Source organism: Cuculus canorus, chromosome 3 (genome assembly GCF_017976375.1).
Source record: "Cuculus canorus isolate bCucCan1 chromosome 3, bCucCan1.pri, whole genome shotgun sequence".
NCBI lineage: Eukaryota > Metazoa > Chordata > Aves > Cuculiformes > Cuculidae > Cuculus > Cuculus canorus.
Window position 1 is genome coordinate 103,240,932 of NC_071403.1, and position 25,361 is coordinate 103,266,292.

The window sequence follows — 25,361 nt, forward strand, 5'->3', positions numbered from 1 at the left end:
GTACATACAATTACAGGCTACAAGAACTTTGCATACAATGAAAAGGCCAACAGCTAGCGTTCCATACAGATGTCAAAGTTTACCTCATATACTGAGAGGATGGAAGGGTACACAATATCTCTGTTAATCTACTTTTGGCTAAGAATCCCAGTGGCAATTCTTGGTGGTACTACAAATGAAACATTTTGTTGTCATTGCTCAATTCAGAACAGAAGCATTTCAAGCCTAATAAGTAAACTTTCACCCAATGTGACTATCAGGCCAGCTTCATTCCTGCATTTCTAAGTGGTGCATCTCTGGTGCAGTAAAATCTAAGAGCCACCAAAGGTATGTTTCTGTCCCAATTTTGGCTAGGATAGAACGAATTTTCTTCTTCATAGCTGGTATAGTGCTATATTTTGGATTTACTCTGAAAATAATGTTGAGAACAGATTGATGTTTTTAGTTGTTGCTAAGCAGTGCTTATACTAAGCCAAGGACTTTTCAGCTTCCTATACTCTGCCAGTGGGGTGGTGCACAAGCAGCTGGGAGGAAGCATAACCAGGATAGCTGACCCAAGCTGGCCAAAGGCATACTCCATATCATACAAAGTCATGGTCAATATATAAACGGGGGGGGTCAATGGGGGGGATCTGATTGCTGCTTAGACACAGGCCGATCAGTTATTGGGCAGTGAGCAATTGTATTGTGCATCACTTGTTTTGCATATTCTGTTATTATTACATTCACTCCCTTTTGCTGTCCTATTTCACTGTCTTTATCTCAACCCATGAGTTTTACTTTTTTCCCCATTCTCTTCTCCATTCCAGTGGAAGGTTAGGTTGGTGAGTGAGTGGCTGCATTGTGCTTAGTTGCTGGCCAGGGTTAAACCACAACAGATTCTTCCCTAGAGGGCCTCTGTAGGAGCTGTGTAGGTGTGAGATTCATCCGGACCTTTTGGTTTTGTGTCTTTATCATTGCAGATTTCCACATTGTGAAGTCCCGTCATACTATTTTTGTTGCCATCCATTAAGTCTTCTGCCATCTCTGTGCACTTCTTGTTGCACTGACAGAAGTCACTGGAGGTCTCTAGAAAGTTGATGCAAAATTTGATAACCAGTGCTAGCCATGCCATCCCAAAGAGGATCCACAGAGAGATTACATTCTTGTACCAGCCTGGATATGTGCGGTCGGGGTTCATCCCTACAAGAGAATCATCCAAATATTTCTGCATTGGATCAAGAGTGCTTCAAAGGAGACATTGTGCGTAAAGAAAAGACAGTAGAAATAAGATCTAATATTAGTGATTTCTATATACAACATGAATATGCCATCTAGTTAGCATATGAACAGATGTTACAAGCAAGTATGTTTCATAGCATGTGACCAAAAGCCTAGAACTCCACAGGAATTGTAAAGATACCCGTAAGAAAGAAAAATAAATCCCAAATTACATCTATGTCAAAGTAAAATTATTCACGTTTGAGTGCAGTTTTATTTCTCTACTTATCATTCAACTTCACAGTATTAGTATGTAACAGGAGTCCCCTGCAGGCAAAAGGTAAGCGGGTTTGATGTACCAGTGCATCCTGTTAAGTCAGATATAAGTGAGTGAGTGTCTAAGAGCGGGAGGGAAGGGGCCTGAGCAGTCCTAAAACCTCCACGAACAACAAAGTCTTGGAAGACAGCTTGAAATTATGCTACCTCTGTCCAGTTTCACAGTTGGGTACTTTGTGAACCCTTTGGAGAAAGGCCATACTTTTGCTTGTGCTTCCACCATGTTTAGTGCAAAGAGGGTTCTACATGCTAAATTTCTATCAGTAGTAATAATAATAATAATAATACAGACAAAGCAAAGGAATGAGCTCAGCCCTATGAAGAGACTGGGCTGTATCTGTAAAGCAGGCTGGGGTACCCTTATAATCACAGGTAAGGTACAAATCAGTGGCAGCCAAGTCTTTGCATGGACTCCTCTGCTGCTTCTCAGGTTTCATTATTTAGTTTTCTTTCCTTAGGAAGGTTTGTCACTTTATAACTGAATATCTGCAGTGCAGCAGATACTACAGAACACCCGACACTTTTGGGACAGAGCTGACACCTATGAGGTGGTACCTCCGTGAACTACATTCACATCCACAAAGACAGCTGTTCAGGCATTTATGATCTGTAGGAATACTGTCCTGTGATTGACTGCAAAGACTATGAGTGTGTAAATTGTGGTCCATGAGCTGTTGATGTCTACAAGATTGTGATAAGTAGTAACTGGTCAGTGGAGCCATATTAAACAGCCAATCCTTTACATCCATTTACTTGATATTATTATATAACACACAGTATATGAGTTTTCACTATAATGGCACCACAAGAAATTTTGAGGTTGTCACTAAGACATTAAAAAATATTTGGAAGCTACCAAACGCTTCTCTGCTAATTGCTCTTTGGACCAACTTGCTACATCAATCGGGAACTTCAACCAGGAAGCAGATTATATTCATACTTCAAAGAAATACCTTTCACGAATGCTAAATTCAAAAGATTTAAAAATTGTTTGCTTCTAAATAATAAATGAAAAAAAAAAATCAATTTCCAAGAAGAGTGCTTTCAACACATAGATGATCCAATAGGTGCAGTCCTGGGGATGAGAAGATCAGAAGCAGTTTAGGACCTACTTGGCCCCCTGTGTCCAATAGAAGGGCTTACTGAGTGTGCGAATTAACAGATTTCAGGGCCAATAAGGGAAGCTACATCAATATTACTAAATGAAATAGGCTAGGGACCACTCTATGACTTCAAATCCAAGTGCCATAGCCTAGGTTTTATTTTCCTGAAAAAGAGTAGCCATGTCAAAAGTGAGCAGTAAGCATCACTCCTGGTATCTGATATCCCCCAGAATTTACCTGGTCCATTACAGTGCCAGACATCACACTAATAAGGAGGCAGCACGACAGTCACAAAACAGCGACAGTCACTTGGATCCATACCTTTGCCCTACTTAGTTTTGAGACATAAACCCCAAACACAGAACTGTAAGAAGAAAACTGTTTGGCCTCTACATACCACAGAACACTGACTTATTCAGTTAATCCCGTACTAAACATGGCTTATCTATGGCTGTATTCCAGTTAGAAAGGTAGCACACACGTGAAGGTACACCTGGGAATAGGAAGTTATCATGAACCCAGAGAAATAAAGCTGCTGCAGCACAGAGTATCTATAAAACCAGAGTAGGAAAACGCTAGCTTTTAAGCTCCATCTGCCTACCCTTATCCAAGCTAAATTGACGACAGCTCATTCAAGTGTGCCTACATAAGCTCTAGTCATAAGTCTAACGCACTATAGACAAGTCCTAAGGTAACCACCACTAAGTTGGTCTAGGCATCAAGCAAGGACTACAAAGAAAAGAAAATAATCTGTAATAAGGTGGTTTAGTCTGTCTCCCAGGGATTCAAAAGCGCATGTGTTTCCATAATCAATTTGTTTTTAATAAGAATGTCTTTATCAAAAAGGCGTGTCCTGTGTTTCAGCAAATGCATCGGGCTTGGGTCCAAACCCATTTCCTCTGGCAAAAGTTTTGGCAACAAAAACTAGGCTGTGCTTGGTGCCTGACAGTCTACACCTAAGCGATTTAAGCTGCCTTTTAGAAAGCAGTTGTCTGGGGTTTTAACAAAGGAAATAGTTACTGTCTGTTAATGGTGATGCAGAGTAGCATCTGTTTAAAACCAATCCCTGCCGATGCACTGGAGCACACCAAATGCACCATCGACTATTGTAATTAAAAATGTAGCACTCCAGCCTGTTGTTGTAGTCATTCAAGGGACAGATCACCCGAATGCTGGAAGATTACTCATTGACTGGGAAATGATTTCTTTGTTCTTCCACAGATAGCATTGCTATGTCAGAAATCATGTCTTCTCCAACCTGTCAAAAGCCTACCACAATGTATTTATGATCAGGTCTGTGGATTGCTAGTGGTGTAAAACTGCCAAGTTTGGACCTTCATATACTACACATTTGGCTTTGATGTTTAGTAGGTGAAAGCAATGAAATGTGAACTACTCACCAATCACATAATCTCCAAACCCTATAGTGCTGAGGGTAACGAAGGAATAGTAGAAGCCTTCTTCATAAGACCAGCCTTCTTTGTCAGAGAACAACAATGGAGGTAGCAGGAGGAACAATAACAAGCCAGTTACCAGTGCACAGGTCTTAACAAGGAAGGAAGCTTTTTTCTAGTAAAACAATAATAAAAAAAAAAAAAAAAGAGATTGTCACAAGAAGGGTGGCAGGGAAAGCCCAGCTTAGTTTCTGGTTGAAGGCAGTGCTGGACTCCATAAAACCCCACAAACATTGATAATGTTCCATTAGAATAAATGGTGTGGCTTTTCCAGTCAAGAGTCCTAAATTCATGTCAGTTTAAAGCCTATTCCACAAATGCTCCCATGTACCTTACACATGCAATTCTAGCTATGAGGGATAATAAACAGACTAGATATTCTAGGATTGTGCATGGCTCTAAGGCTCTGGCACTTCTGTTGCTGTAGGGGAAGCCATTCATCACGAAAATTTCCTGAATTAATAAACAACCTTATCTTACACCTCACAGGGCTGTCACAAACTAAATTTATTTGCTTCCAGTTATTCGAGTATTATCACCTTTTTGGCCAAACAGGTAGGCAGGCTGTCCTTGTTAGTCAGAGGATCCCAAATACCACACAATACTCTTTGTGTCTTTTCTTCCCTGTACTTGAGGGTAAAACATACCTGTCCTTGCTGCCTACCTGCCAGTGAAACACCTCCTCTAGGCGATGAGCGCAACGCTGAACCCCCAATAGCATCAGCTGCCCAATTTCGTTCAGGAGCACAAGGTTCAAGGGGATGCCAAAGAGTGCAAACAAGATGCAGAAGATTCGACCAGCCACAGTGCTGGGGCTCAGGTTCCCATAGCCTAGGCAGGGAAGGAATGAAGTGTTAAAAGTAAAATACTGCCTGCTTGGCCCCCTGGAGGGGGAACCTCCATCTTCTACAAAAGTTAGACGAGAAGGTCAGTGCTCCAAAAGAACCTTTTTTAAAAATAACTGTAAGTTACATCCATTGTTTGTCATATCCTATTGTAGGCTAGAAAACAACATTTCTTTCCCTGCCAATTTTGTTTAGTTCCTTTTCCATTTACCAGTGAATTTCCTCTCCCCTACCCACTGCCCTAGCTGGAATCTGACGTAAATACAAAACTTCTGTTTAGTTTAGTTTTTGCAAGCATTGTTGGCATGGAGTTGGCTGGTAAAGGATCCTTCATGGCTGTCAGGTGGTATGTGAATCACAACAATAGCATTTTAATTACAACAACAACCTCTTTCTACCTTTGTCCCACAGGAATAGTGAACTTAACACTGCCTCCTTACTTACATTCCTCTTTTGCACCACAAAAAGAGGAATAGGTGGTATAGCCCCGGAGTAAGCAAGCAGCCCCCAGGAGCAAGAGGTCCAAGGGCTGGGCTCTTCTGTATGCAAGATAAGTGAGAGCACAAACGTCCAGAGTATGGAGTTGCATTCCTTCACTAAATTCTGGCTCATGACAGCTGCAATAAGCCACTTACCAACAATATAGAAAGGTATGCAATTATTAACTTGGGATAGCTACATGTTCTGCGGCAAGATTTGTGCCTACAATATCTCCTGCCATGGACAAGTCTGCAAACTCTGTCAATTATGCACTTGCACCGGCAAACTACCCCCAGAAAAAGGTCTGGCAGTAAGATCTTTCACAGTATTTACATTCTTTCCCCTACAAATCCAAAGTTTTACTATGTGGAGGACTTTTCCTCCAACAATTTTATGCCTGAACAACTTTTAGCCCCTAGGTTTAATGTACGTGTTAAGACATAATATACCTTCAGAGTGATGGCCCCAGCAGCCTGTCCCTGTGAAGGAGCAGAGCATCCTTTGGAAAGAATGGGATGCAGTTATGTAACTAGAGATTGTTTTGAAATACAGTCAAACAAAGGGGCTAAATTAAGACTGTACAGCAGCCTTAATTCCAGTACCATGTTCTTTACTTACAAGTAGCTCCACAATGTTTAAAGACCTATTTTCCCCTCACATGTAATTGCAAACTTCTGCCAGCTTTCATCAACCCTAGACTAACATGTGTGATAAATGAGACATCCATGTAAAGTACCTGTGGGCAGATGATCCCATCTAAGTGAAGGAATACATGCTTGGTGGGATCTGCTTTACACTGGCCGCGTCACATTTCAGTCGATTGATTCCTGTTTCCTATGGAATTAGGGTGTTTTGCAGGCTGGTCTGGATCAAGGAGAAAGAACCAGTGGGCATTTACTGTAAGGCTGGAGTCTGAATGTGAGTCATATACATTTATGGCCAGCCGTTCCCAAGGGTGTTTTGGTTTTTTTTGTTTGTTTGTTTTTCTTCTTCTATATCAAGTCTAAAAAGACTGCATAATCACTTCAGCAGTTCTTTTTACCATAGCTTTCTAGATTATCAAGTCTCCGGAGAAAAACATCAGATGAGAGGAAGCAAAATCCAAAATCTCAGGTCACTGTGTGAAGCATATCAGCCTTCAGGATTTTGAGGACTCCACACAGTGCTGACTGGAGAGCATCTAGCATTAAGCTGTATATTATACTTAATTTAGAGCAACAAATTCAATGATGTAAGAAGGTCCAATGTACACAGTAAGCCTAGCGCACCGAATCTGCTCTGCATATGATTGATCTGTTTTCCTTTTCCTTTGGGCTCAGCTGCTCAAGACAATTTCCTGAAGACTTGGTGAGCAGTTACTGTAGAACATGCCAAAAAGCTGTCTCCCATTAGCTTTTTATATAGGATACAAAGTCTGATGAACCAGGAGACTTTATGCAAAATGGCAAGCAAGTTATGCTTGGCTAATGACATACCCTTGCCTTGGGACTAGATAAATAGATGCCAACCTAGTCATATACTAGCCTCAATTATTATAAAACTCAAGCAGTAACAGGCAAACTGGATTCTCCCTCTTTAATAATTTGAATGAGGGCAATAAGTACATCTTATGTCATTGTGGGTTATACATTAGAAGATCTAAACCAAGTTCAGAGACTAAAACTGCACTGGCAGCTGTGCCAAATCCCTCAAGAGTCTGCTGCTGGGATGTCATCTGGCACATGAATGCCTGAGCCAAGAGACGCCAAAGGATGCTCACTAAACGAACTCAAGGTCAAAGTGTGTTTTCACTGAAGCAGCTGGATTAAATGCCAGTATATTTTCTCTCATTTCCAGGTGAAGTGCAATATAACAACCTTTCTTAGAAAAAACAAAATAAGAATGCCTTTATTTCTAAATCTTAATATCCACATGCTTTAATTGATGTGGTTCTGTTACACATATTAAATAAACTCAGTTTTGTTTTCCTGCTTGCCCATTATATTCCTGTACCTAAGGGATTCAGAGGGTCTTCAGACTCTCTAAGAGGAGACCGATGTGTGATTAACAGACTATTAGTGAAAGATCTCTTTAGTCTCAAGACAGCATCTTATTTGTAGTGCCATCAGTTCAGCTGAGGCAACTGTGACTTCCTGCTACTCACGCTGGGAGGTTTGTTTTTCTTCCTGTTCTCACTGCCCAGATACAGAGGAGTATTTTAAGCAAAAAGTGCTTAGAATGGAAAAAGTCTTCCTAAGGCTAAAAAATACCTGCAAATTCACCAAATAATTTCATCTGTGGAAAAACAAAGATTTTTTTTTTTTTTTTTTTTTAAAGCTGGAGGCACAGTTGCTTCTCTAACCAGCAACCTTCAGTGGTTGGAGCATTCAAAACACTTTTTGGGAGATTTGGTTTAATACTCCTACACGATCCACAGGGCCACTGGCCAGTTCAACAAGGCATGCCAGTGCTGCAATTACTTTGTTTTGCATTACACATTTAAATACTGAGGGAAAGATGCTCCACTTAGCAGGTGAGATGATCTCTAGAGAGCCACAGTCCTGTTCTCATAGGCGCACAGAAGGAAATCTCACACTGGTCGCCTACACCCTCAGAGACTGCTCAAACCACCGAGATGCTCGCAACACCAGCTCCTCCTCAAACACTTTTCAGATCTAAATTTTTCTTGCCCTTTTGCTCCTTGTAAGTAACCTGAATGGAATTAAATAAAAGGTTTTGTTCATGATAAATTCAAATGTTGCAGTGAGGAAAAAAAAAAAAAGAACTTTCAAATCCAGTTTAAATGGACTAAAGATGCCTTCTTACAATTCAGCAAAGTAGAAAAAAACCCCAAACACCTAAACCAATCTATCGATTACTTGCACAGGTTTAAGGTAAGTTTGTCTGGTTCCTGAAAATGTGAGCATGGACCCAGCTTAGCTGGAAGGTGTCCCCGATAAAGCCCTCAGTAACAAGGTCTAACCTCACAGCTGACTGCTTTAAGCAGAAGGTTGCAGCAGAGACCTCCTGAAGTCCCAGGAAATCCCAATTATCCTATGACCCTCACAAGCATTAGGATTTTCAAAGGTCATTTGGTACCACCTACATTCAACTGAACATTTGCAAGTCTGGAGTTCCTCCGTCACACTTTTGAATGTCTGTAAGCACTAGCTACACAAAACAAATTAACGTGCTTAACTTCTGAAAGCTTCTTCTGAGATTTCAGATTACACCTATCAGGACTGCTCTAAGTGCAGGAACACCTGTCAGCTGGACACAGCCACTGAGCTCAGAAGATCTGATGGGGGAAGTCAGTTATTTCCAATTTATCTATCAATGGAGGATGACTCTGCTAAGGCAACTGTGGTGGAGACAAATAGGACTCACCAGCCGCAAGTAGCCCCAGTACTTGCACTGGCATCTCAGCTTTATAAGCGGAACAATCAAAAAAAGAAAAACCCCAAAACAAACAAACAATTTTATTCTAAAAGCAAGGTTTGGCAGAATCTCAGGAACTACGTTTTATATGGGGAAGCTCACTGGGACACCAGTAGATTGAACCAGGGGGTGCATGGGAAGCACCCACCACAATTCCTTTCCGTTGGTGTTGTGATGAAGTAGAGACCAATAACCAGGCTGGTAAGCTGAAAAACACATTTGAACAGTTAAACAGTTTTATCTCTATGAGGTTCCAGGCAACAGCAAAATTTGGTTTTGCAATCCTACAGTGAGTGAAAGGCTAGAAAAATGCTTGGGATGAGTACTGAAGTTTTCTTCTATTTTTTATATTTGTACTGTGACTACACTAGAAGCTGTGTGGTGGGCTTAGCCTCCAACAGAACAAGATGGCATACAGTCGGGAAAGCAGACCAAATTTGTCAGTGCTCAGGAGACAGCTCAGACGACATTGCTGTAAGTGCTATCCTCGTTCACCAGTGACTTCTCAGAGATCATTATGCCACATCCTATTTACCTATTTGCAAAGAAACTCTTGCTGTCCCAAAGCCCTACACTGCCAGGACTTCACAGCCCTGAACTGGTGGTTTTTCCTCGCCATGGGAACCATCTGTGGCAATGTACTAAATATCTATGATAGTGTACTAATTACCACCCTTCACTCAATAACCTGGTCCTTGTTTCTTCACTCCCCTCCAACCCATTAGGGGATTGCTGATGGAGCTATTAAACTGTGTTAACCAGGTCTTCCCCTTCCTTTCTTCACACCATGAGATGGCTTACTTGTTTTTAATACTCTATCTTAGATTTTAAAAGCGCCTTTGAAATTCCTACAATGAAGTACTTAGCTTTGCTACCAGAAAACAGTAAGGCACCACTAGGTAATAGCATTCACCCTCCCATGAAAAAGAGGGACATTCAGGCTAGAGAGGATAATACTCTTCCTTCTACTCAGGCTAGCACAGATAACCTTAGTCACACCACAAATCCTTTTCTCTAGCACCTTCTCTGAAAATACAACACTCTGTGGTGGTGTGACTCTAGGAACTTTCATCTTGTGTTCCACTCTGAACTTGCTTTAACCTCTGCCCTGTTAGTCCAAAGTAACTAGGAGGAAAGTAAACAGAGAGACTACGTCTACAAGGGATAAAGGTGTCTGAGGGATAAAACTGACAACAAATTAGCATCTCTTTCTTTAACAGTGTTCAGTACTAAAGCGCTAAAGGAACTCTGAAGATAATTCATCAAGACGTTGAAGAAAGCATTCCTATGGATACATATGCAAAAAATGAAATAACATCAAAGATCTGAGATGACATGACATGCAAAAGACAGCAATGAAGAAAGCACAGAAATGTAACAGTCAGAAGAAGCACCAGGAAGCCAGGACTGCCCATCTCACAATCAAAAGTTATAAACACAGTTCCATTCAAATTATGATTGCCCCAAAACTATATAGGCTTCAGAGAACCTCTTTAAAGAACAGATTTTTTTCATAAACATATTTTCTTTGACCCTTTGGTGTTAGGGTATCAAGCATGTCCAGCCTTCAGGTTAGAACTTTTTGATTTTTAAGCAAAATTCACACACTGCTTTTCATCACTAGAAACAGATCAGGCTCTCACTTAAATGAAGAGGGGTATACCCTGAAGATGCTGCAAAAGGAGATGTGGGGGTTTCAAACTGTGGGGAAAGAAGATAATGTCCTTTCCTGTATTCAGCAAGGGTGCTCTGGTGAAGATTTGAGTAACATACTAATCCTTCTGAAGGGAGTTAGAGCCCCTAAAGCTGAAAACAGAAGTTGACAAGAGCAACTCATAAAAGGAAAGTGATGAAGGTAAAAGTGGTAACAGCTTTAGCAATGCTGTTTGAGAAGTCTAAGGAAGAAATAGTTGACGAAAAAGCCACAGAGACATCACATCGTATAAGAGGCCAGTAAGGCATGAAGAGCACTGGTCACAGAGAAAGAATATGGAGGAGACAAACAGGACAAAAAGGACTTGCAGCAGTCAACACATGTAGTCCACCCAGATTCTTTGAAATCTTTATGTAGTACCCTTAAATTCCTGAGAATCTCTTCCCCATTACCATTTTAACTCCTTTCTGAGCTCGCTTGCCAGAACACCTTGGTTTTTAACACCTATACATTAATATTGTCAAACTGGACTTGCTTTCAACGGTGTCATCCTTGCAGCCTGGGATAAGCTCTTCCTTAGCACATAAGGCATGAAAACCGCAAATTCTTCTCAATGGTGCCATTTACCCCACAGCCATGCTTTGTATATGGAACTTTGCAACGTGAATCACTCTGAACTTCAACTTCTCTGGAAAGGTCTTTGTCTCCTTACTTGACATCATCAATTATACTTTTCAGTCATATAGTGATGTCTGTTTCAACGAGACTGCATCAGCCATTATCTTGAGAACTTGCATAAAGAAAGATGATGGTTAACAGAAGCAAAGTGAGGTTCTGTGAGGCCCTCTGTATTTTTCTCTTCTACAATATACTTTATCAACAGTGTTAAGGCACTAACCTGTATGCAACTAACAATTTCACTCAAAAAATCAAAATCAAGGGCCCAGTTATCTGAGGTTCTCTGCACAGATGTGCCTTGTACAGCATTCTCAACTCCACAACTGAAAAACCATGAACAAGCCCCTAGAATGACAGCATCAGCTGCAAAACTATGCGAGATAGACAGCTGTACTATTTTATTATTTTAATTTGTCCCTTGCTATCAAGTCATTCCCCCCTCAGCCATCAGTGCAAGGAGTTTACTTGAAGGAAAAAGGGGAAAAAAAGATTAGCTTAGGTTTTTGTGGAGTGTCAGCCAGAAATGTTCCATCTAGATCTCTGCCAACATCCCAATCTCCACAATATTTTAACAGGACAAATTTGATTCTTCCTAAATGTGGTTAACTTAAATTGGTTGTGGTAAAAGATGGACACTCTGAGAGCTTAGAAACTAATCAGGATTAAATACAGAGGCAAATAAAGCAGGTCTGAGCAGATGCTGCTTTGTACCAAAGGCTAGAAGGAACTGCACACGCTGTACGCTGGAAACCCACAGCCTGTGTAGCCTGTCTAATGAGCCTCCACTGCCATCATCTGGTACAACCTACAAGTAGTAAGACATCACACCAAAGAAGACAAAACATATCACAGGAAGGTTTGGGGATTTCCCTCTCATCTCCCACGACAAAAACTCTTTGAGCTCTGGTTTTCTGGTTTCTCAGTAATGATCAAATATAAGAACAATGCTTTACCTGGATGCACAAAGAAAATTCTTAATCTAAAAGGTATTTGAATCTGTCAGATTCCTTAAATTTCAAGACAAATCAGGACTCCCATTGGGATTTTTTGATATGTAATCTCTTTACATAACCCCCCCCCCCAGCTTTTATAATACTGGGTCACACAGTAAGAAAAAGACATCAAGGCAAGTTATTAATGGTTTTGAAGACTGGGGACGTACACTGACAATAATTAATAGCATCTGCCTTAAGTAACACCATACCTATATAAATTTTTTTTTCTATTCGCTTCCGCTTCCTTTGCCTGCCTCTCCCTCTCCTCCTTAATTTCCAACATTCCTCCATAGCTTTCTGTTACTCTGTTGCTGAAACTTGACTCAATAGAATTGTTTCATGTATCCAGCTATTTGGCTTCCACTTAAACAAGCAGGTCGCTATCCAATACAGTGAGTAATAGGAAAGAATAATTCATTAACACAGCCTCCAAAGAGTCAACAGCTAATATTAATAGTTTTTCAAAATTGTTCCTTTCTCTTATGACAATAAAAAGCCTATTTCAATGCACAATTCACCTCAGACCTCTTAGAGAGCATTAGGCTTGGGAAAGCACAGGTAGCGGAGCACTACAAACTGATAGTAGTCCAGGCCCCAAAAGCTGTGTAACTTATTAGTGATATGTACCAAGCTAATTATCCCTGTATCTAATTAGTTACAGATCATTACTGTGTTGCCACTGACAAAGCATCTCTAGGGCTAGGTTCATGGTTGCTTTCCTGTTGCATAACATATATAAGCTAAGTGAAGCCCCCCATAGAGCTAGAGTAGCTTCTAATAGCACAGGTCCTTATTTTCACTCCTTTCCCACCCTTTAAGTGGCTCTGTGAGCCAGGAACTCTTACCAATGGTTGTTACTGCAGAGATGGAGAAGAAAAAAGACCCAGTGAAGTCCCATCTGCCCAGGTTAGTGGTGTTTCCCTGAAGGGTTATACCACCCTTGTAGGCTTGGATGATACCCTGCAAAGAGATAATAATGTGAGATCCCACAAGTACCTTTACGGCAAGTTCATGTGACTGGCATAAGTTTAGTAGCAAACTAAAACTACTTCTGACTCCATTTCCCTTTTAATAGAGCCTGTGCCTTAGAAACCTTAGAAAAGGGCTGAGAAAAGCCAAAAGCCAGCATATTGGTTCAGAGGAAAGGACATCTACAGAATAAAAGGAAGACGCACATGCACACAGTAGACCATACAGGGTAAATGCAGAAGAGATTGGAGGGCAAGAACTGCCTAGGGAAAGCCTAGACACATAGTTAAGACTCATCACACACACTTATTAGGAACACAATGAGTTTCCAGGTAGGATATTCTGATGGCAAAATTCCCACAGCAACAAACATATACACACACACACATAAGCAATATGGAACCCTTGCCTATACTGGAGAAGGAATGCATATAGTCTAATGTAGGAGACAAACTACACAGGATGGCCAGTCTACTGGCATTGGGCAACACGTCCCCACATCAGGACTATAAATATGAATAGATGGATTAGATTAACATGATGTTCAATTCTGTTCAATCCACCTGGGAAAGCTCAGAAGTCATTATGCCGAAGCATGGAGTGTTAGGCCAAACTAAAATAACAGAAGTTTTAACAGTGCCCACATCTGACTATACCCTCACATACCAATAAAGTTAATGACACTGAACTGAGTTGTGTCCAAAACAACATTAATCACAGCACATACGCTAAACATTTAACACCCAGTGATCAAGAATCCTTGAGAGTTGATTATCCTTGAATACGAAGTGTAACTAAGAATACATAACATTCATCACTTCCAAGGAAGACATGCAGATACCAAATAATACTATTCCTACCCTAAAGTTAAGGCTGCTGATAAAGCGTTCATCATTGATAATAAAAGGAATCACTCTCCGGTTAGATTTGTCAGTTGTAGGTTTTACAAAGAAATAGTTTATTCATCCATCAAGTACATCAACACTTCAAGCTTGCAAAGCAAGGAAGCTTTGTCCCATTTTACTGATGTAGCATGCTGTAAGTGATTTATATAGTACTATACAGGGCTATAAATTAAAAACTGTTCCCAGGTACCCAAGCAGAATTATTATTATAATATATATAATTATATTGCATATTATTATAATTATTATAATTATATTATTATAATTATTATGAGCTTGACCAGTTACTCAAAAAAAAACCCTACACAAAAAGCATGCTTGTTTTCCCTTCTCCTGCCTGATGTCCTGCTGATGCAAGCTTAGCAGCTGACAACTTTACACATGACATCAAGTTTCTGAAGACAAACACTTTGGAACCAGGAAGGATTCTAAGAAACTGTTGCTGAATTGGCCCAAAGAAATGGAAATTTCTTCATGCAGAAATGAAAAATAAGCAGCTTGCAAAAGACATCATGGGAGAAGCAAGCAGCAGGAACCAAATCATTAAATGTCTAACTTCACATCATAACACCACTTCCATTCCACACGGTTCACAACTGAGAAATTGAGCAGTTGTGAGCAGTCGTGCTAGCTTTGCAGTGATTTAAGAGTGAAATGTCTTTGAGTCATTGTCTTAACTTTCCCCAACGTGATGCTACTGCTAGGAAACACATTTGTCTTAACAGTCCACAGATAAGCTAAATTTTCACTGAACAGCATGATGATCCAGCACTCATCTCAGTGGAAACAAAGGTACCAGGTAACTATTACTCACTGGAAAAGAGCAAGCACTGAGCTTGCAGTGTGCCCGCTGTTTTCTGTTTGTGGGATTGAGGCACTTAGTATATTTGTAGTAGGTCTTCAAGAGCCTTCAGCAGTAAACCTAGGACTATGCATTTCCTTGTTAACTCTCCTTATCAAGCACCCAGATGACATCATTAACCATTAGGCCCACTGCACCTGCCAAACCCTAAACAGGGACCCCTGAATATTTATGCAAATCAAAGCCACTTGACTAAAAGGACATTCCCAGGAAAAATACCAAGTTCATTACTGTTTCCAATTCTGGGGGTGAAGATGATTATACCAGCTTTTGTTTAGGTCTTTACTTTAAAAGTAAAAAATGTTTTATTATACTATCTAGAATCAACCTTTAACACACAGCAACAATGACGACAGAAAACTAAAGATTGATTCTTCCGAGAACAGTAGAACTAATGGAGCTTGCCTTCCTACAGATACACCAATAGATGCAGATTAATGAAACAGAAATCCATAGATAGCTATTACTAAACAGAATTACTTCTGGCACAGGAAGTCACTAGACTGTAAACTCCTGGAGTTTGACAGTGCATTCAGGAAGATATCAGTCTATACTTGCCTTAATTTAGTATGTTCCTGTAGGCTTCTCTTCTGGCTAGTGCTTTCATAGAAAAATTATAAGTAGTTTATAATTTTTCTTACAACACAGGAAACCCCCAGCTATTAAACTAACAGAAGACCCAGATTCTCCCTGCTTTTCACATTGAAGAGGCACTGATGTGTCACTGCTGATGATTTAAAAAAAATCTCGAATTACGTCTTGGCCTGTATGTTCAAGATTTACTAAAGAGGAACTGAATCACACCAGCTGGGAACTGCTTGGTTCCCTTAGCCTGCCTTTGAGAACCAGACATTTTTTCTTTTGCTTTACACCAATTTTGAAGTGAAGTGACATCCTAGTTTCCCTTTTTCTCTTGATGTAGGATAGCAATTTATACAGTGTCTCCTTCAAAACCTGATACATTAGTGGCACCTAGAAGAAGCAGCATCTCAAATCTAGTGTTTAAAAGTAGGTATCTGCCTGATCTAAGACGCCACTCAATGCAACCAACTGCTCAAACACAACAAATATTGAAATTGCAGAGCTTGGGCTTGATATTTCGGGAACTTGAAAGGTTATCTGTGCAACTGAAAGAAGAACAGGAAGGAAACGTGGGTAGTTCAAAATAATCAGAAAAACAGAATTCAGTTCCACTTTGGTTTCTACTGACAGACAAGCTACACAACACAACTTCACTTCTCTGAACTTTCTCCCCTTCTAAAATGATAATTTACAGTTCACAGTGATTACTACATCTTACACTGACAATGCTTCTGTAATTCTAACTACAGATAAAAATTTCCATAGAAACTACTGTAGCTGCTATAGGATTTATAAACTAGTATATTTTAGATTCTTAAGCATTCATCAATCACCGGAATTGTATTTGCAGTCTGTCACATTTTCTCATCAAGCAGCCTGCTCCATTTCTTGAGAGCACCATGCAAAGTCTACTTGTATAGTCAAATACTGTCACAGATAGCGATTAAAAAACCAGCATGACTTCCATTCACAGTAGTCTGTTTAAATGTAGATGCTTCTTCTGCTACCTTTTAAAATAAAACATGCATCGAATAGCCAAGTTTGGCTTCCAGCTCCATTTTGCTCAAACAAACTCTGAAGTTTGTTAGGAACATAAACTAACGCGTGCAAATGCACACTTTGTGAGATCATTATATGCCAGTACAAATTGAAGCCTGATTTTGTGCATCCTTCTGCAAGGAATTCCCTCCTTTAATTCAAGCTCACTGGTAACTCTATGAGAAAGCTGTAGATTTCTGCTGACTCCCTCATCTAATGTCTCTGACTTACCAAGCTTACTTTAAGATGGCAATACACCTTTCCTTCCCTTCTACTATCAACTACAATAATTTCTGGTTCTTCCTGCAGAAGCATCCAAATACATTGTCCCAGCTTCTTACTGGAGTTCAAAAAAAAAAAAAAATTAAAACAATCACCATTTCAGCCTGACTGCCTTTTATCCCTTCACAGCTCTGGGGCTGTACTTCTGCAAATGGCTGATAACAAATGCCTCACCTATCCTGGAAAATCCTCACCAACCTATACAGTTTTGCACCAACAAACACAATGTAGTTGAAGTCACACTAGCAAAAACAAAACCACCCAATTGAATTACACTCTCTAATACTGTCTACTTTCAAAAAACATCCAACCAAACAAATAGAGCAAGGTCGCTGGTTCTACCAGGACACCCACTTAAGTATCCAGAACCTTAATGCAGATAGCCTAAGGAGTTGGGTTCCCTCTTGACATTTGAGAGTTACGTACTTTTTCTCCCCTGAAAAAATATAGATTTATTCTTTTCTGTTTGCTGTGAAGTTGCTCTGTCCTTCAACTGTGCTGGTAAGCCTCTCATTTGCCATGCATTCCGTGTTATCACTTCTGGGTAACTCCCCACTTCCCCAGTGTAGACACTTCCTCTCTTCTGAAGCCCTCTTATCACATGTGGGCCTCTACACCACCTGCTTGTGGCTGCAGCTCAGTTTCTGATCACTAAGTGCTGCAAAAGGTGACTATTTACTCTGACTGACCTCCTCCTTAACACCAAATAATAATTTCATCTTTCACCTCTGCACTGAGTCACAACTGATTGCAACTGGGGTACAGCTTTTAAAAAAGGCATTTAAGATCAGCAATAAGAAATGGATGCATGTCTATATGTAAACCCAGACACTACTTTCCTTGCAATCTCTATTGTCTTCAGAGTGCTATGCTTCTCGTTCCTTCTATAATCCTTACAGCAAAAGCACCCTTTTATATAAATGATTAATCTATAGCCCCCTCCCCCCATTAACAACAACAACATATAAAGTGAAAAGGGGGAAAGTGAAGCCCTGGAAAATTATGACCTTACCAAGGATCCCCACAAGAATTCCTGACTTGAGCTCGAAATTTCTTATTTCTGGGGAGAACATAGGGGGAGGGGCGGACAAACCAGTTTTCTGGAGAGAAGTATCATAGAAAGAGTAATAAAAATGACATCTTTGTAAACCACAGCTCCAGTTGCTGCCTTTGCCCTGGACAAATTACCATAATTCAGAGGCACAGAGTTCACAGTAATCTTGAGATACCTTTGCAGGCAACAGCAGTATTTCCTAATCGTGTTTGAAAGCAGTACTCAAGGAAGGCAAAAAAAGCGCATGCAAATGAACTGAGGCAAGAAACTTAATTCCCAAGTTTAGTTGAAGTTTACACATCCATACACCAAAACTCAACCTTTCCTTGAGTTTGTGCCCTCCTGAAAATTGTTTGCCTCTGACTCTGCCTCTTCTCATCTTCACAATCTACCGATGAAGGACAGGAGGGGTTCCCTGGCACCTCACTACCATTTAGATTAATGAGAAAATATAAACTCTGATAAACTCTCTGTGCAGTGTTGGTATATAAACATTCATTTACATCACATAGAATACCAGTTGTAAGCCAGAAGTGAACCATTAACATTAATCTTGGTTTCAGATTGTGAGGACAAAGGTCAAATAATTTAAAAAAAAAAATTCAAAAATACTTTATGAATCACACCTTTCCAAGCCATAAACTCTAATCCCCTGTCCTTGCCTGGAGTGGAAACTTATCTGAATCACTTATGTGAAACTTAGCACAACAGATGTGATCTATCTGGACTTCTGTAAAGCCTTTGACATGGTCCCCCACAACATCCTTCTCTCTAAATTAGAGAGATATGGATTCGATGGGTGGACTGTTCGGTGGATAAGAAACTGTTGGATGATCATATTCAGTGGTCAACTGCTCAATGTCCAGATGGAGATCTGTGACAAGTAGTGTCCCTCAGGGGTCTGTACTGGGACCAGTGCTGTTTAATATCTTCATTGATGATACTGACAGCAAGATCAAGTGCACTTGCATCAAGTTTACAGATGACACACCAAGTTGAGTGGTGCAGTTGCCACACCGGAAGGATGAGATGTCATCCAGAGAGACCTGGACAAGTGGGAGAAGTGGGCCTGTGTGAACCTCATGAGATTCAACAGGGCCAAGTGCAAGGTCCTACACCTGGGTCAGGGCAATCTGCGGTTTCAGTACAGGATGAGGGACGATGTGATTGAGAGCAGCCCTGTGGAGAAGGACTTGGGAGTGCTGGTCATGAGCTGGCAACATATGCTCGCAGCCCAGAAGGCCAACCATATACTGGGCTGCATCAAAAGAAGCACAGCCAGCAGGTCGAGGGAGGTGATTCTGCCCCTCTATTCTGTATAATAGATTTTATTCTATTTATTCTCTTTAAACATGGGTACTAGACTAGATGCTACACCATTGATCAGAAGACCTAGGAGCAAATCAACTAATCTGAAACAACATGTCATCAATAGGTCTCCTCACCTCCAAGGAGTCCAACAACATAGTGCGAGCCTACTGCCTCAAAGATTTTCCCTTTAACAATTTCTGCCAAAGACATATTGTAATAGGATATTATAAGCACAGAATGCATACTTAGTAATGTACCCATAATTAATAGGTCTAGAGAAGAATGAACTGGCTATAAACTAACCAAAGCAGCAGCATATTGCCAAGAAGAAAATATGAAAGGACAATTACAGGAGATCAACCCTATTTCAACTGTGACAAGCAAATAGATATTTGTCTAAGGTGGGTTCTATGCAGATGTCACTAGTCCACAGTACCAAGAGACAACACTGTTCCTTAATGTCCTGTATCACCAACAGGTGATCTCCGATGTTAATCCCTTAATAGTCACTCTCTACTGCATCATCAGTGGGCAAGATGATTTTAGTAAATTGTATTCGCAGAGTTGCATTTCCTGACAGCTGGCACAAATGTCTGCTGGTTCAATGTCAGTGCAAGGTATTGATGAGGATCTTTCAGTCACACGTGATCTCATTGTTCTTATAAACATGAACTAAAACTTGGTGTAGCTCTAGCCGTTGACTCTGGAGATAACAGCATCTAGATCCTGCAGGCTTTTAGTCTATGACCTGCCTTTTAGAGTTAGGACCTTTTGACTACACCTTAAGTCTTCCTAGAGGAAAAAAACCAAAACACTATTCCATTCAGCTCAGCTTTCATTTTCTCCTTCCCAGTTTATGTATCTAATCAGGTTTAAATAGTATTATGCATATATAGTATCAGAAAGTAGATAGAACAATACAGTAAATATAAAAAAAAGCTCTATTGGAGAAATATGTATGTAACAAACTTTATAGCAAATAAAGTAACAGCAGCACTAAAAGGATGTCACAGTAACACCCTAACACAGAAAATGCACTTTTCCCAGCCTGACCACAAAAACAATCACCTTAATAAAGAGATAATAAAAAGTACAGCAGCTATAGGTATACTGGTGCATGTAACCACTGAAAATGATGCAGGAAAAGGAGTAAGTCTGGATGACAGCTTAGATGGAGCAGAACTATATATACACTCACTTTAGGCAGTAAAATGGGGACACTTACCCACTAGAAGTGCATCACGCTGAGTAGTGTGTCTAGGCGCCCCTCACCCCTAGAAGGTCAGAGAAGGTCTGTGCTCCAAGATATACACCAGTACAGAAAGCGCCCTCTGTGTGCAGCATCATTCCCTGGATGCTTCTCAAATTTGGAACCAATATAACTTTTGCCTGGACAAACTCTTAACACACTTCCCCCCTCAGCCCCCATGAGTCCAGATGCTGTTCTTTGTGCTGACAGTACATGGCCTGAAGCTTGCCTTATCATTCCATGTTTCCATCTTCCTCGAGTCTTATCATTAAGAGCTTTCTTTGGTGTGACCTCACAGCAAGTAATTTTGGCATGTGAACACCACCACCATATCTGTAATAAAAAGTCATATATAAAAGACCTTTTTGTATGTGGCCTAATGGCTCTTGAACTGTTTGCTCTCAATCTTGTTCCTTGTGAATGTGTTCATGTCACAGATTGTATATAGCACCAGAAAAATAGCCTAGGGTCAATAAACCAAACTTGGGTCTTCCTTGAGTAGATGTCACTGGATGCACCGTAAAGCGACACACAGCCAGAGTCCTTAGTCTCCTATGCTGTCCTTTTTCTAAGCACAAGTAACAAAAGCCAAGAAAAATGCAAATCAGTCCTCCCCACATAAATGCACACATATATAATAAGTATGTATAAACACGTAAGTACGCATTTTTTGTTTGCTTATACATAAAGCATTGATACATACTACCCTCAACTATTTAGTAAATGCAGAGCTGTTCAGCATGCCACAGGTGAAGAGCCAGCCAGTCCCTCCAGGCAAAAAACCAATCCCAGCTGTGAAAGCAAGGACCCACCACTACAGTTGCCGCTCAATTTCTAACACTTTTCTCCTGTCATTCCATTTTTGTTGTTGGTCTGCTAATCTCATCTCCTTCTTTCTTTTCTTTTGTTAACTAGAAAACTACTTCTTTGGTGCAAATTATCTGAGGTATAGAAGTTACTGAATGAGAATTCATTGGTCTAGCTACCATAGCATGGTCTGTTTGCCTTTGCCTTTCCTCCTGCCCATCCTCACACCACGTTTTCCTGCTAGCGTCTCAAAGCAGGAGCTTTCTATTGCTCTCCATCTGTGTAAGGGCTGGAACAGCGGCTTTCCACTCCTGCTTGGTAACTAGGAACTATGTGATAAACATGTTGTAAAATGATGTTTGTATATTGCTTAGCAAACTAAGATTTTATTCCACATTGGCCCCTATGCACTTAAAATAAACAGAGTTCAGAATTATCTAGGATGAAACAGCTGTAAAAAAACAACAATGAGGAATTGCCAGTAATGTCAAAGCAATTAAAATTCACACACTGCTTTATGTTTTCACAAACGCTCTTTATAGGTCTTTCTTAATAAGCAAATAATCAGCCGTGTATCTAGAATACAAGTTTGTTATCATAAGAGCACCAGTGATGACACTGCCTGATAAACTGTGTGCAATTTACTGCAATAACAATTTACTGCACAGAAAAACATATCATCTTCTGAGCACACGTACAGTATCTAAGCAATTGCTCCAGAGGAAATTAGAAACGAGCATAGGAAAGAAGCAGCATTGTGAAGTATCTGTTTAAAATTAATTTCTCATCATGAAAGTCATTCAAAATAATACACAGCCATTCAAGCTCAGACTATGGTCTCTCAAAGCATGAAGGCATGCATAGACGTTTTGTAAAACGAAAGGAAACTTCTTTGTAGCTTCCTCATCTAGGGCTTGCTCAGACCACATTAACTACTTGCGTAGCATATTGTAAGAATGTCAGTTCTAAAGGGATGCAGGCAGTTATCAGATTCCCTTGACTACCAGACAGTATCAAGAATTAGCAGAGGGCACCCTACAGTAAAACAAAATATTAAAAGGTACATTAGAAAGACCTACCTTTCTATCTACCCAGTTGTGATCATCACCGCTACTACGCCTCAATATCATTCATCAAGCAGAATCCTTCTAACTACAGGGCCAGAGCCATGCCTAGCACCCAGCAGATATCACTATAGCTTTCAAGGGCCCAAATATATGTCACATCTTCAACACACTACCAGCTGCCATTGAGAATTTGCCATCTAGAAAGCTGAGAGATGAAAGTTTGACATAGGTTATCAGCATAGTTTTGTCCACCAATACGTTGCTGAAACTCCTGGCGAAATTCCTGCTTATTCAATGGGCTTCTGTCTTTTTCTGTGTACTGGGAAATAAAATTGAAAATGCTTACCCAAGTCCCGTTTAAGTCATTTGAACTCTGGTGGTAAGCTACTAGTTTCAGCCACCACCAAACACTGCTTTTACTGAAAAAAACCCAAGTTTTTTTTGTTTGTTTGGCAACATGACAAAACAAAGCAAGCAGTACATATTTAACCACCTGCACCTACTGACCTAGAATGGTTTGGGTAAACATTCAAGTCATGACAATACTGTAGGTTTTTCTTTTTCAGAACAAAATTGAGCAAGGAGAGAACCCATTTATCCCACTCTGCTCATGTCTGTATCATAAAAAACACATCTGCTTGTACATTAATAAGACTGCATTTGGTCCTTCTTCATGCTTTCTACCATCTTGCCAATACCCTTGGAAAAATTTTTAAGGATGCAAGTTGTGTTATCAGGAGTTTTCTAGTTCCCTTTAAACAACAACCAGAAAACTGAAAAAGCTTTGATGCTAACATAAAACCCAGTTAAGTTTACCATGACCAAGCCTTTTCATTAGAATTTACCACTAGTAAGATGCCATGGACTATAATTCATACTGAATAATTTCAGCAACAAATCAAAGCCACCTAAAATCAACTCCAGGTAACTCCCATAAGATGGGAAACTGCCACAACCTTCCTTCCATCAGGACACATTGCTTCAAAACCTGCAAATGCTACAACTTCTGGAGGACACCAAAGCATAAGAGAAACTCTATCAGCAGAAAGAAAAGATAGCTGAAAAGCCTAGCAATAAGGGAAGCTGCCCGCGGCGCACGGTGCTTTTTCCCGTACCATGAACAGCTTCTTTGGGGCAGGATGACATGAGGGCATATATACAGAATCATAGAATCGCTCGGTTAAAAAGACCTTTGAGATCACCAAGCCCAACCATAGCTGCCTAGTACTAAATCATAGCCCTAAGCATTCATCCACCCGTCTTTTAAATACCTCCACTGGTGAGGACTCAACCAGCTCCCTGGGCAGCCCATGCCAGCAGCCGAAAACCCTTTTGGGGAAAAGATTTTTCCTAACGTCTAATCTGAACCTCCCCTGGTGCGACCTGAGGCCATTCCTTCTCATCCCATCACTTGTTACTTGGGAGAAATAAATACCCACCTCTCTACAACCTCCTTTCAGGCAGCTGTAGACAGCGATAAGGTCTCCCCTCAGCCTCCTCTCCCCTAGGCTGAGGAGCCCCGGTTCCCTCGGCCGGCCCTCGTTCTCCAGGTAGAAAGGGAGTCTTGTTTCGTTATTTGAAAGAACAAACAAGAAGGAGATGCCCGTCAGGCCGGCGGGCAGGTCGCTCCTGCTCCCAGCTCCCCCGGGCTCACCTCGATGAGCTGCTGCAGGGCCGGTCCCCGCAGGCAGGTATGGTTGGCCAGCAGCTCCCAGTGCTGCTGGAGGAGATCTTGTGCCGCCTGCACCTCGGCCGGCCGCTCCAGCGCCTGCAGCACGCCGGCGCCCAGCCCCAAATAGCCCACGTAGACGAGCAGCAGCAGCGGCACCCCGCACCGCCGCCGCCGCTCCCGCCGCTCCGCCACCATCGCCTCCAGCCCGCCGCGCCTCCAACAGCGGGAAAGCCCAGAGCCGGGCTGCGCCCCACAGCGCCGGGCTGCTTCTGCAGCCTGACCGCCCTCCTCCTCCTCCTCTCGTAACGCTTCCCACCCGTCTTCTCTGGAGCGCAAAAATTGCCCCAGAGCTCACTTCTCTGTGTCCTTACAAGAACAGGCATGAAGTCACATCCATCCCCCCCCCCCGGGAGGGATGCTCCCTTTCCCTTCCCGGCAAGCCGAATTGCTTATCTAGCCAGCTGGTACCAGTTACATATCGCTATACCAACAGCTCTTGTAAATCTAGTTTCCTTCTTCACTCAGCTGCTAAGCTAATTTGAAAAAAGGTAGTAAACAGGTGTTTCTGATAACAACTCTTCCATATAACCAATCGTAAAGGTCTTCTCCTTGTTTGTGGGTTTTTTTTTTTGTATGAAAGATGGGAGCACCTTCTTCATAGAGGTATTTCCTGACACCAGTTAGGGTAATTATTTTCTCATATAGAATTGCATCAAATCATAGAATCACCAGGTTGGAAAGGACCATCGAGTCCAACCATTCCTAACACTCCCTAAACCATGCCCCTCAGCACCTCATCCACCTGTTCCTTAAACACCTCCAGGGAAGGTGACTCAACCACCTCCCTGGGCAGCCTCTGCCAGTGCCCAATGATGCTTTCTGTGAATTTTTTTTTGCTGATGTCCAGCCTGAATCTCCCCTGGCAGAGCTTGAGGCCATTCCCTCTTATCCTGTCCTCTGTCACTTTGGAGAAGAGCCCAGCTCCCTCCCCTCCACAACCTCCTTTCAGGTAGTTGTAGAGAGCAATAAGGTCTCCTCTCAGCCTCCTCTTCTCCAGGCTAAACAACCCCAGCTCTCTCAGCCGCTCCTCATAAGACTTGTTCTCCAGCCCCCTCACCAGCTTTGTTGCTCTTCTCTGGACACGCTCCAGAGCCTCAATATCCTTCTTGTAGTGAGGGGCCCAGAATGTTCCTCTTTATTCCATTAGCAGCAGAAGAAACAACCAAATCACTTTGGGTGTATGAAATGTTTGTAATTTACCTATTTTGTTGCAGAATATGAGATAAAGGGGAATAAACCCACTAAATTCCGGAGCAGGCTGCCTTTACATGCTGTCAGATGGTAATGTCTTCTCACACTGCCCTGTATTTTTTTTTTTTTCCCTCAGGGAGTGTTTGCACT

At 41.3% G+C, this 25,361-nt stretch overlaps 1 protein-coding gene across 2 annotated transcripts; it reads right to left on the minus strand.

Moving 5' to 3' along the window:
* Positions 1-626: 626 nt before the first annotated feature.
* KCNK17 (potassium two pore domain channel subfamily K member 17) lies at positions 627-24,444 on the minus strand. Of its 2 annotated transcripts, XM_054063634.1 has the most exons (6): positions 23,943-24,444; positions 23,728-23,851; positions 13,008-13,122; positions 4,758-4,924; positions 4,040-4,208; positions 627-1,182 (listed from the first exon to the last, which is right to left on the minus strand). In XM_054063634.1, exons 1-6 carry the CDS (start codon positions 24,341-24,343, stop codon positions 887-889), a joined length of 1,272 nt encoding a protein of 423 aa, XP_053919609.1. In that variant the 5' UTR covers positions 24,344-24,444; the 3' UTR covers positions 627-886. The 2 variants fall into 2 exon arrangements, with proteins under 2 accessions (XP_053919609.1, XP_053919610.1); XM_054063635.1 differs by lacking the exon at positions 23,728-23,851 and having other exon boundaries at positions 23,943-24,252.
* Between the last annotated feature and the right edge of the window lie 917 nt (positions 24,445-25,361).

Coding starts and splice junctions, on each gene's coding strand:
- KCNK17 (XM_054063634.1), bottom strand. CDS start 24,343: ATGCCTGTTCTTGTAAGGACACAGAGAAGTGAGCTCTGGGGCAATTTT. Junction 23,852..23,942: donor CCCTGCAGCAGCTCATCGAG/GTGAGCCCGGGG, acceptor TAACGAAACAAG/ACTCCCTTTCTACCTGGAGA. Junction 4,925..13,007: donor CTCTGCAGTAACAACCATTG/GTAAGAGTTCCT, acceptor TTCCCTGCCTAG/GCTATGGGAACCTGAGCCCC.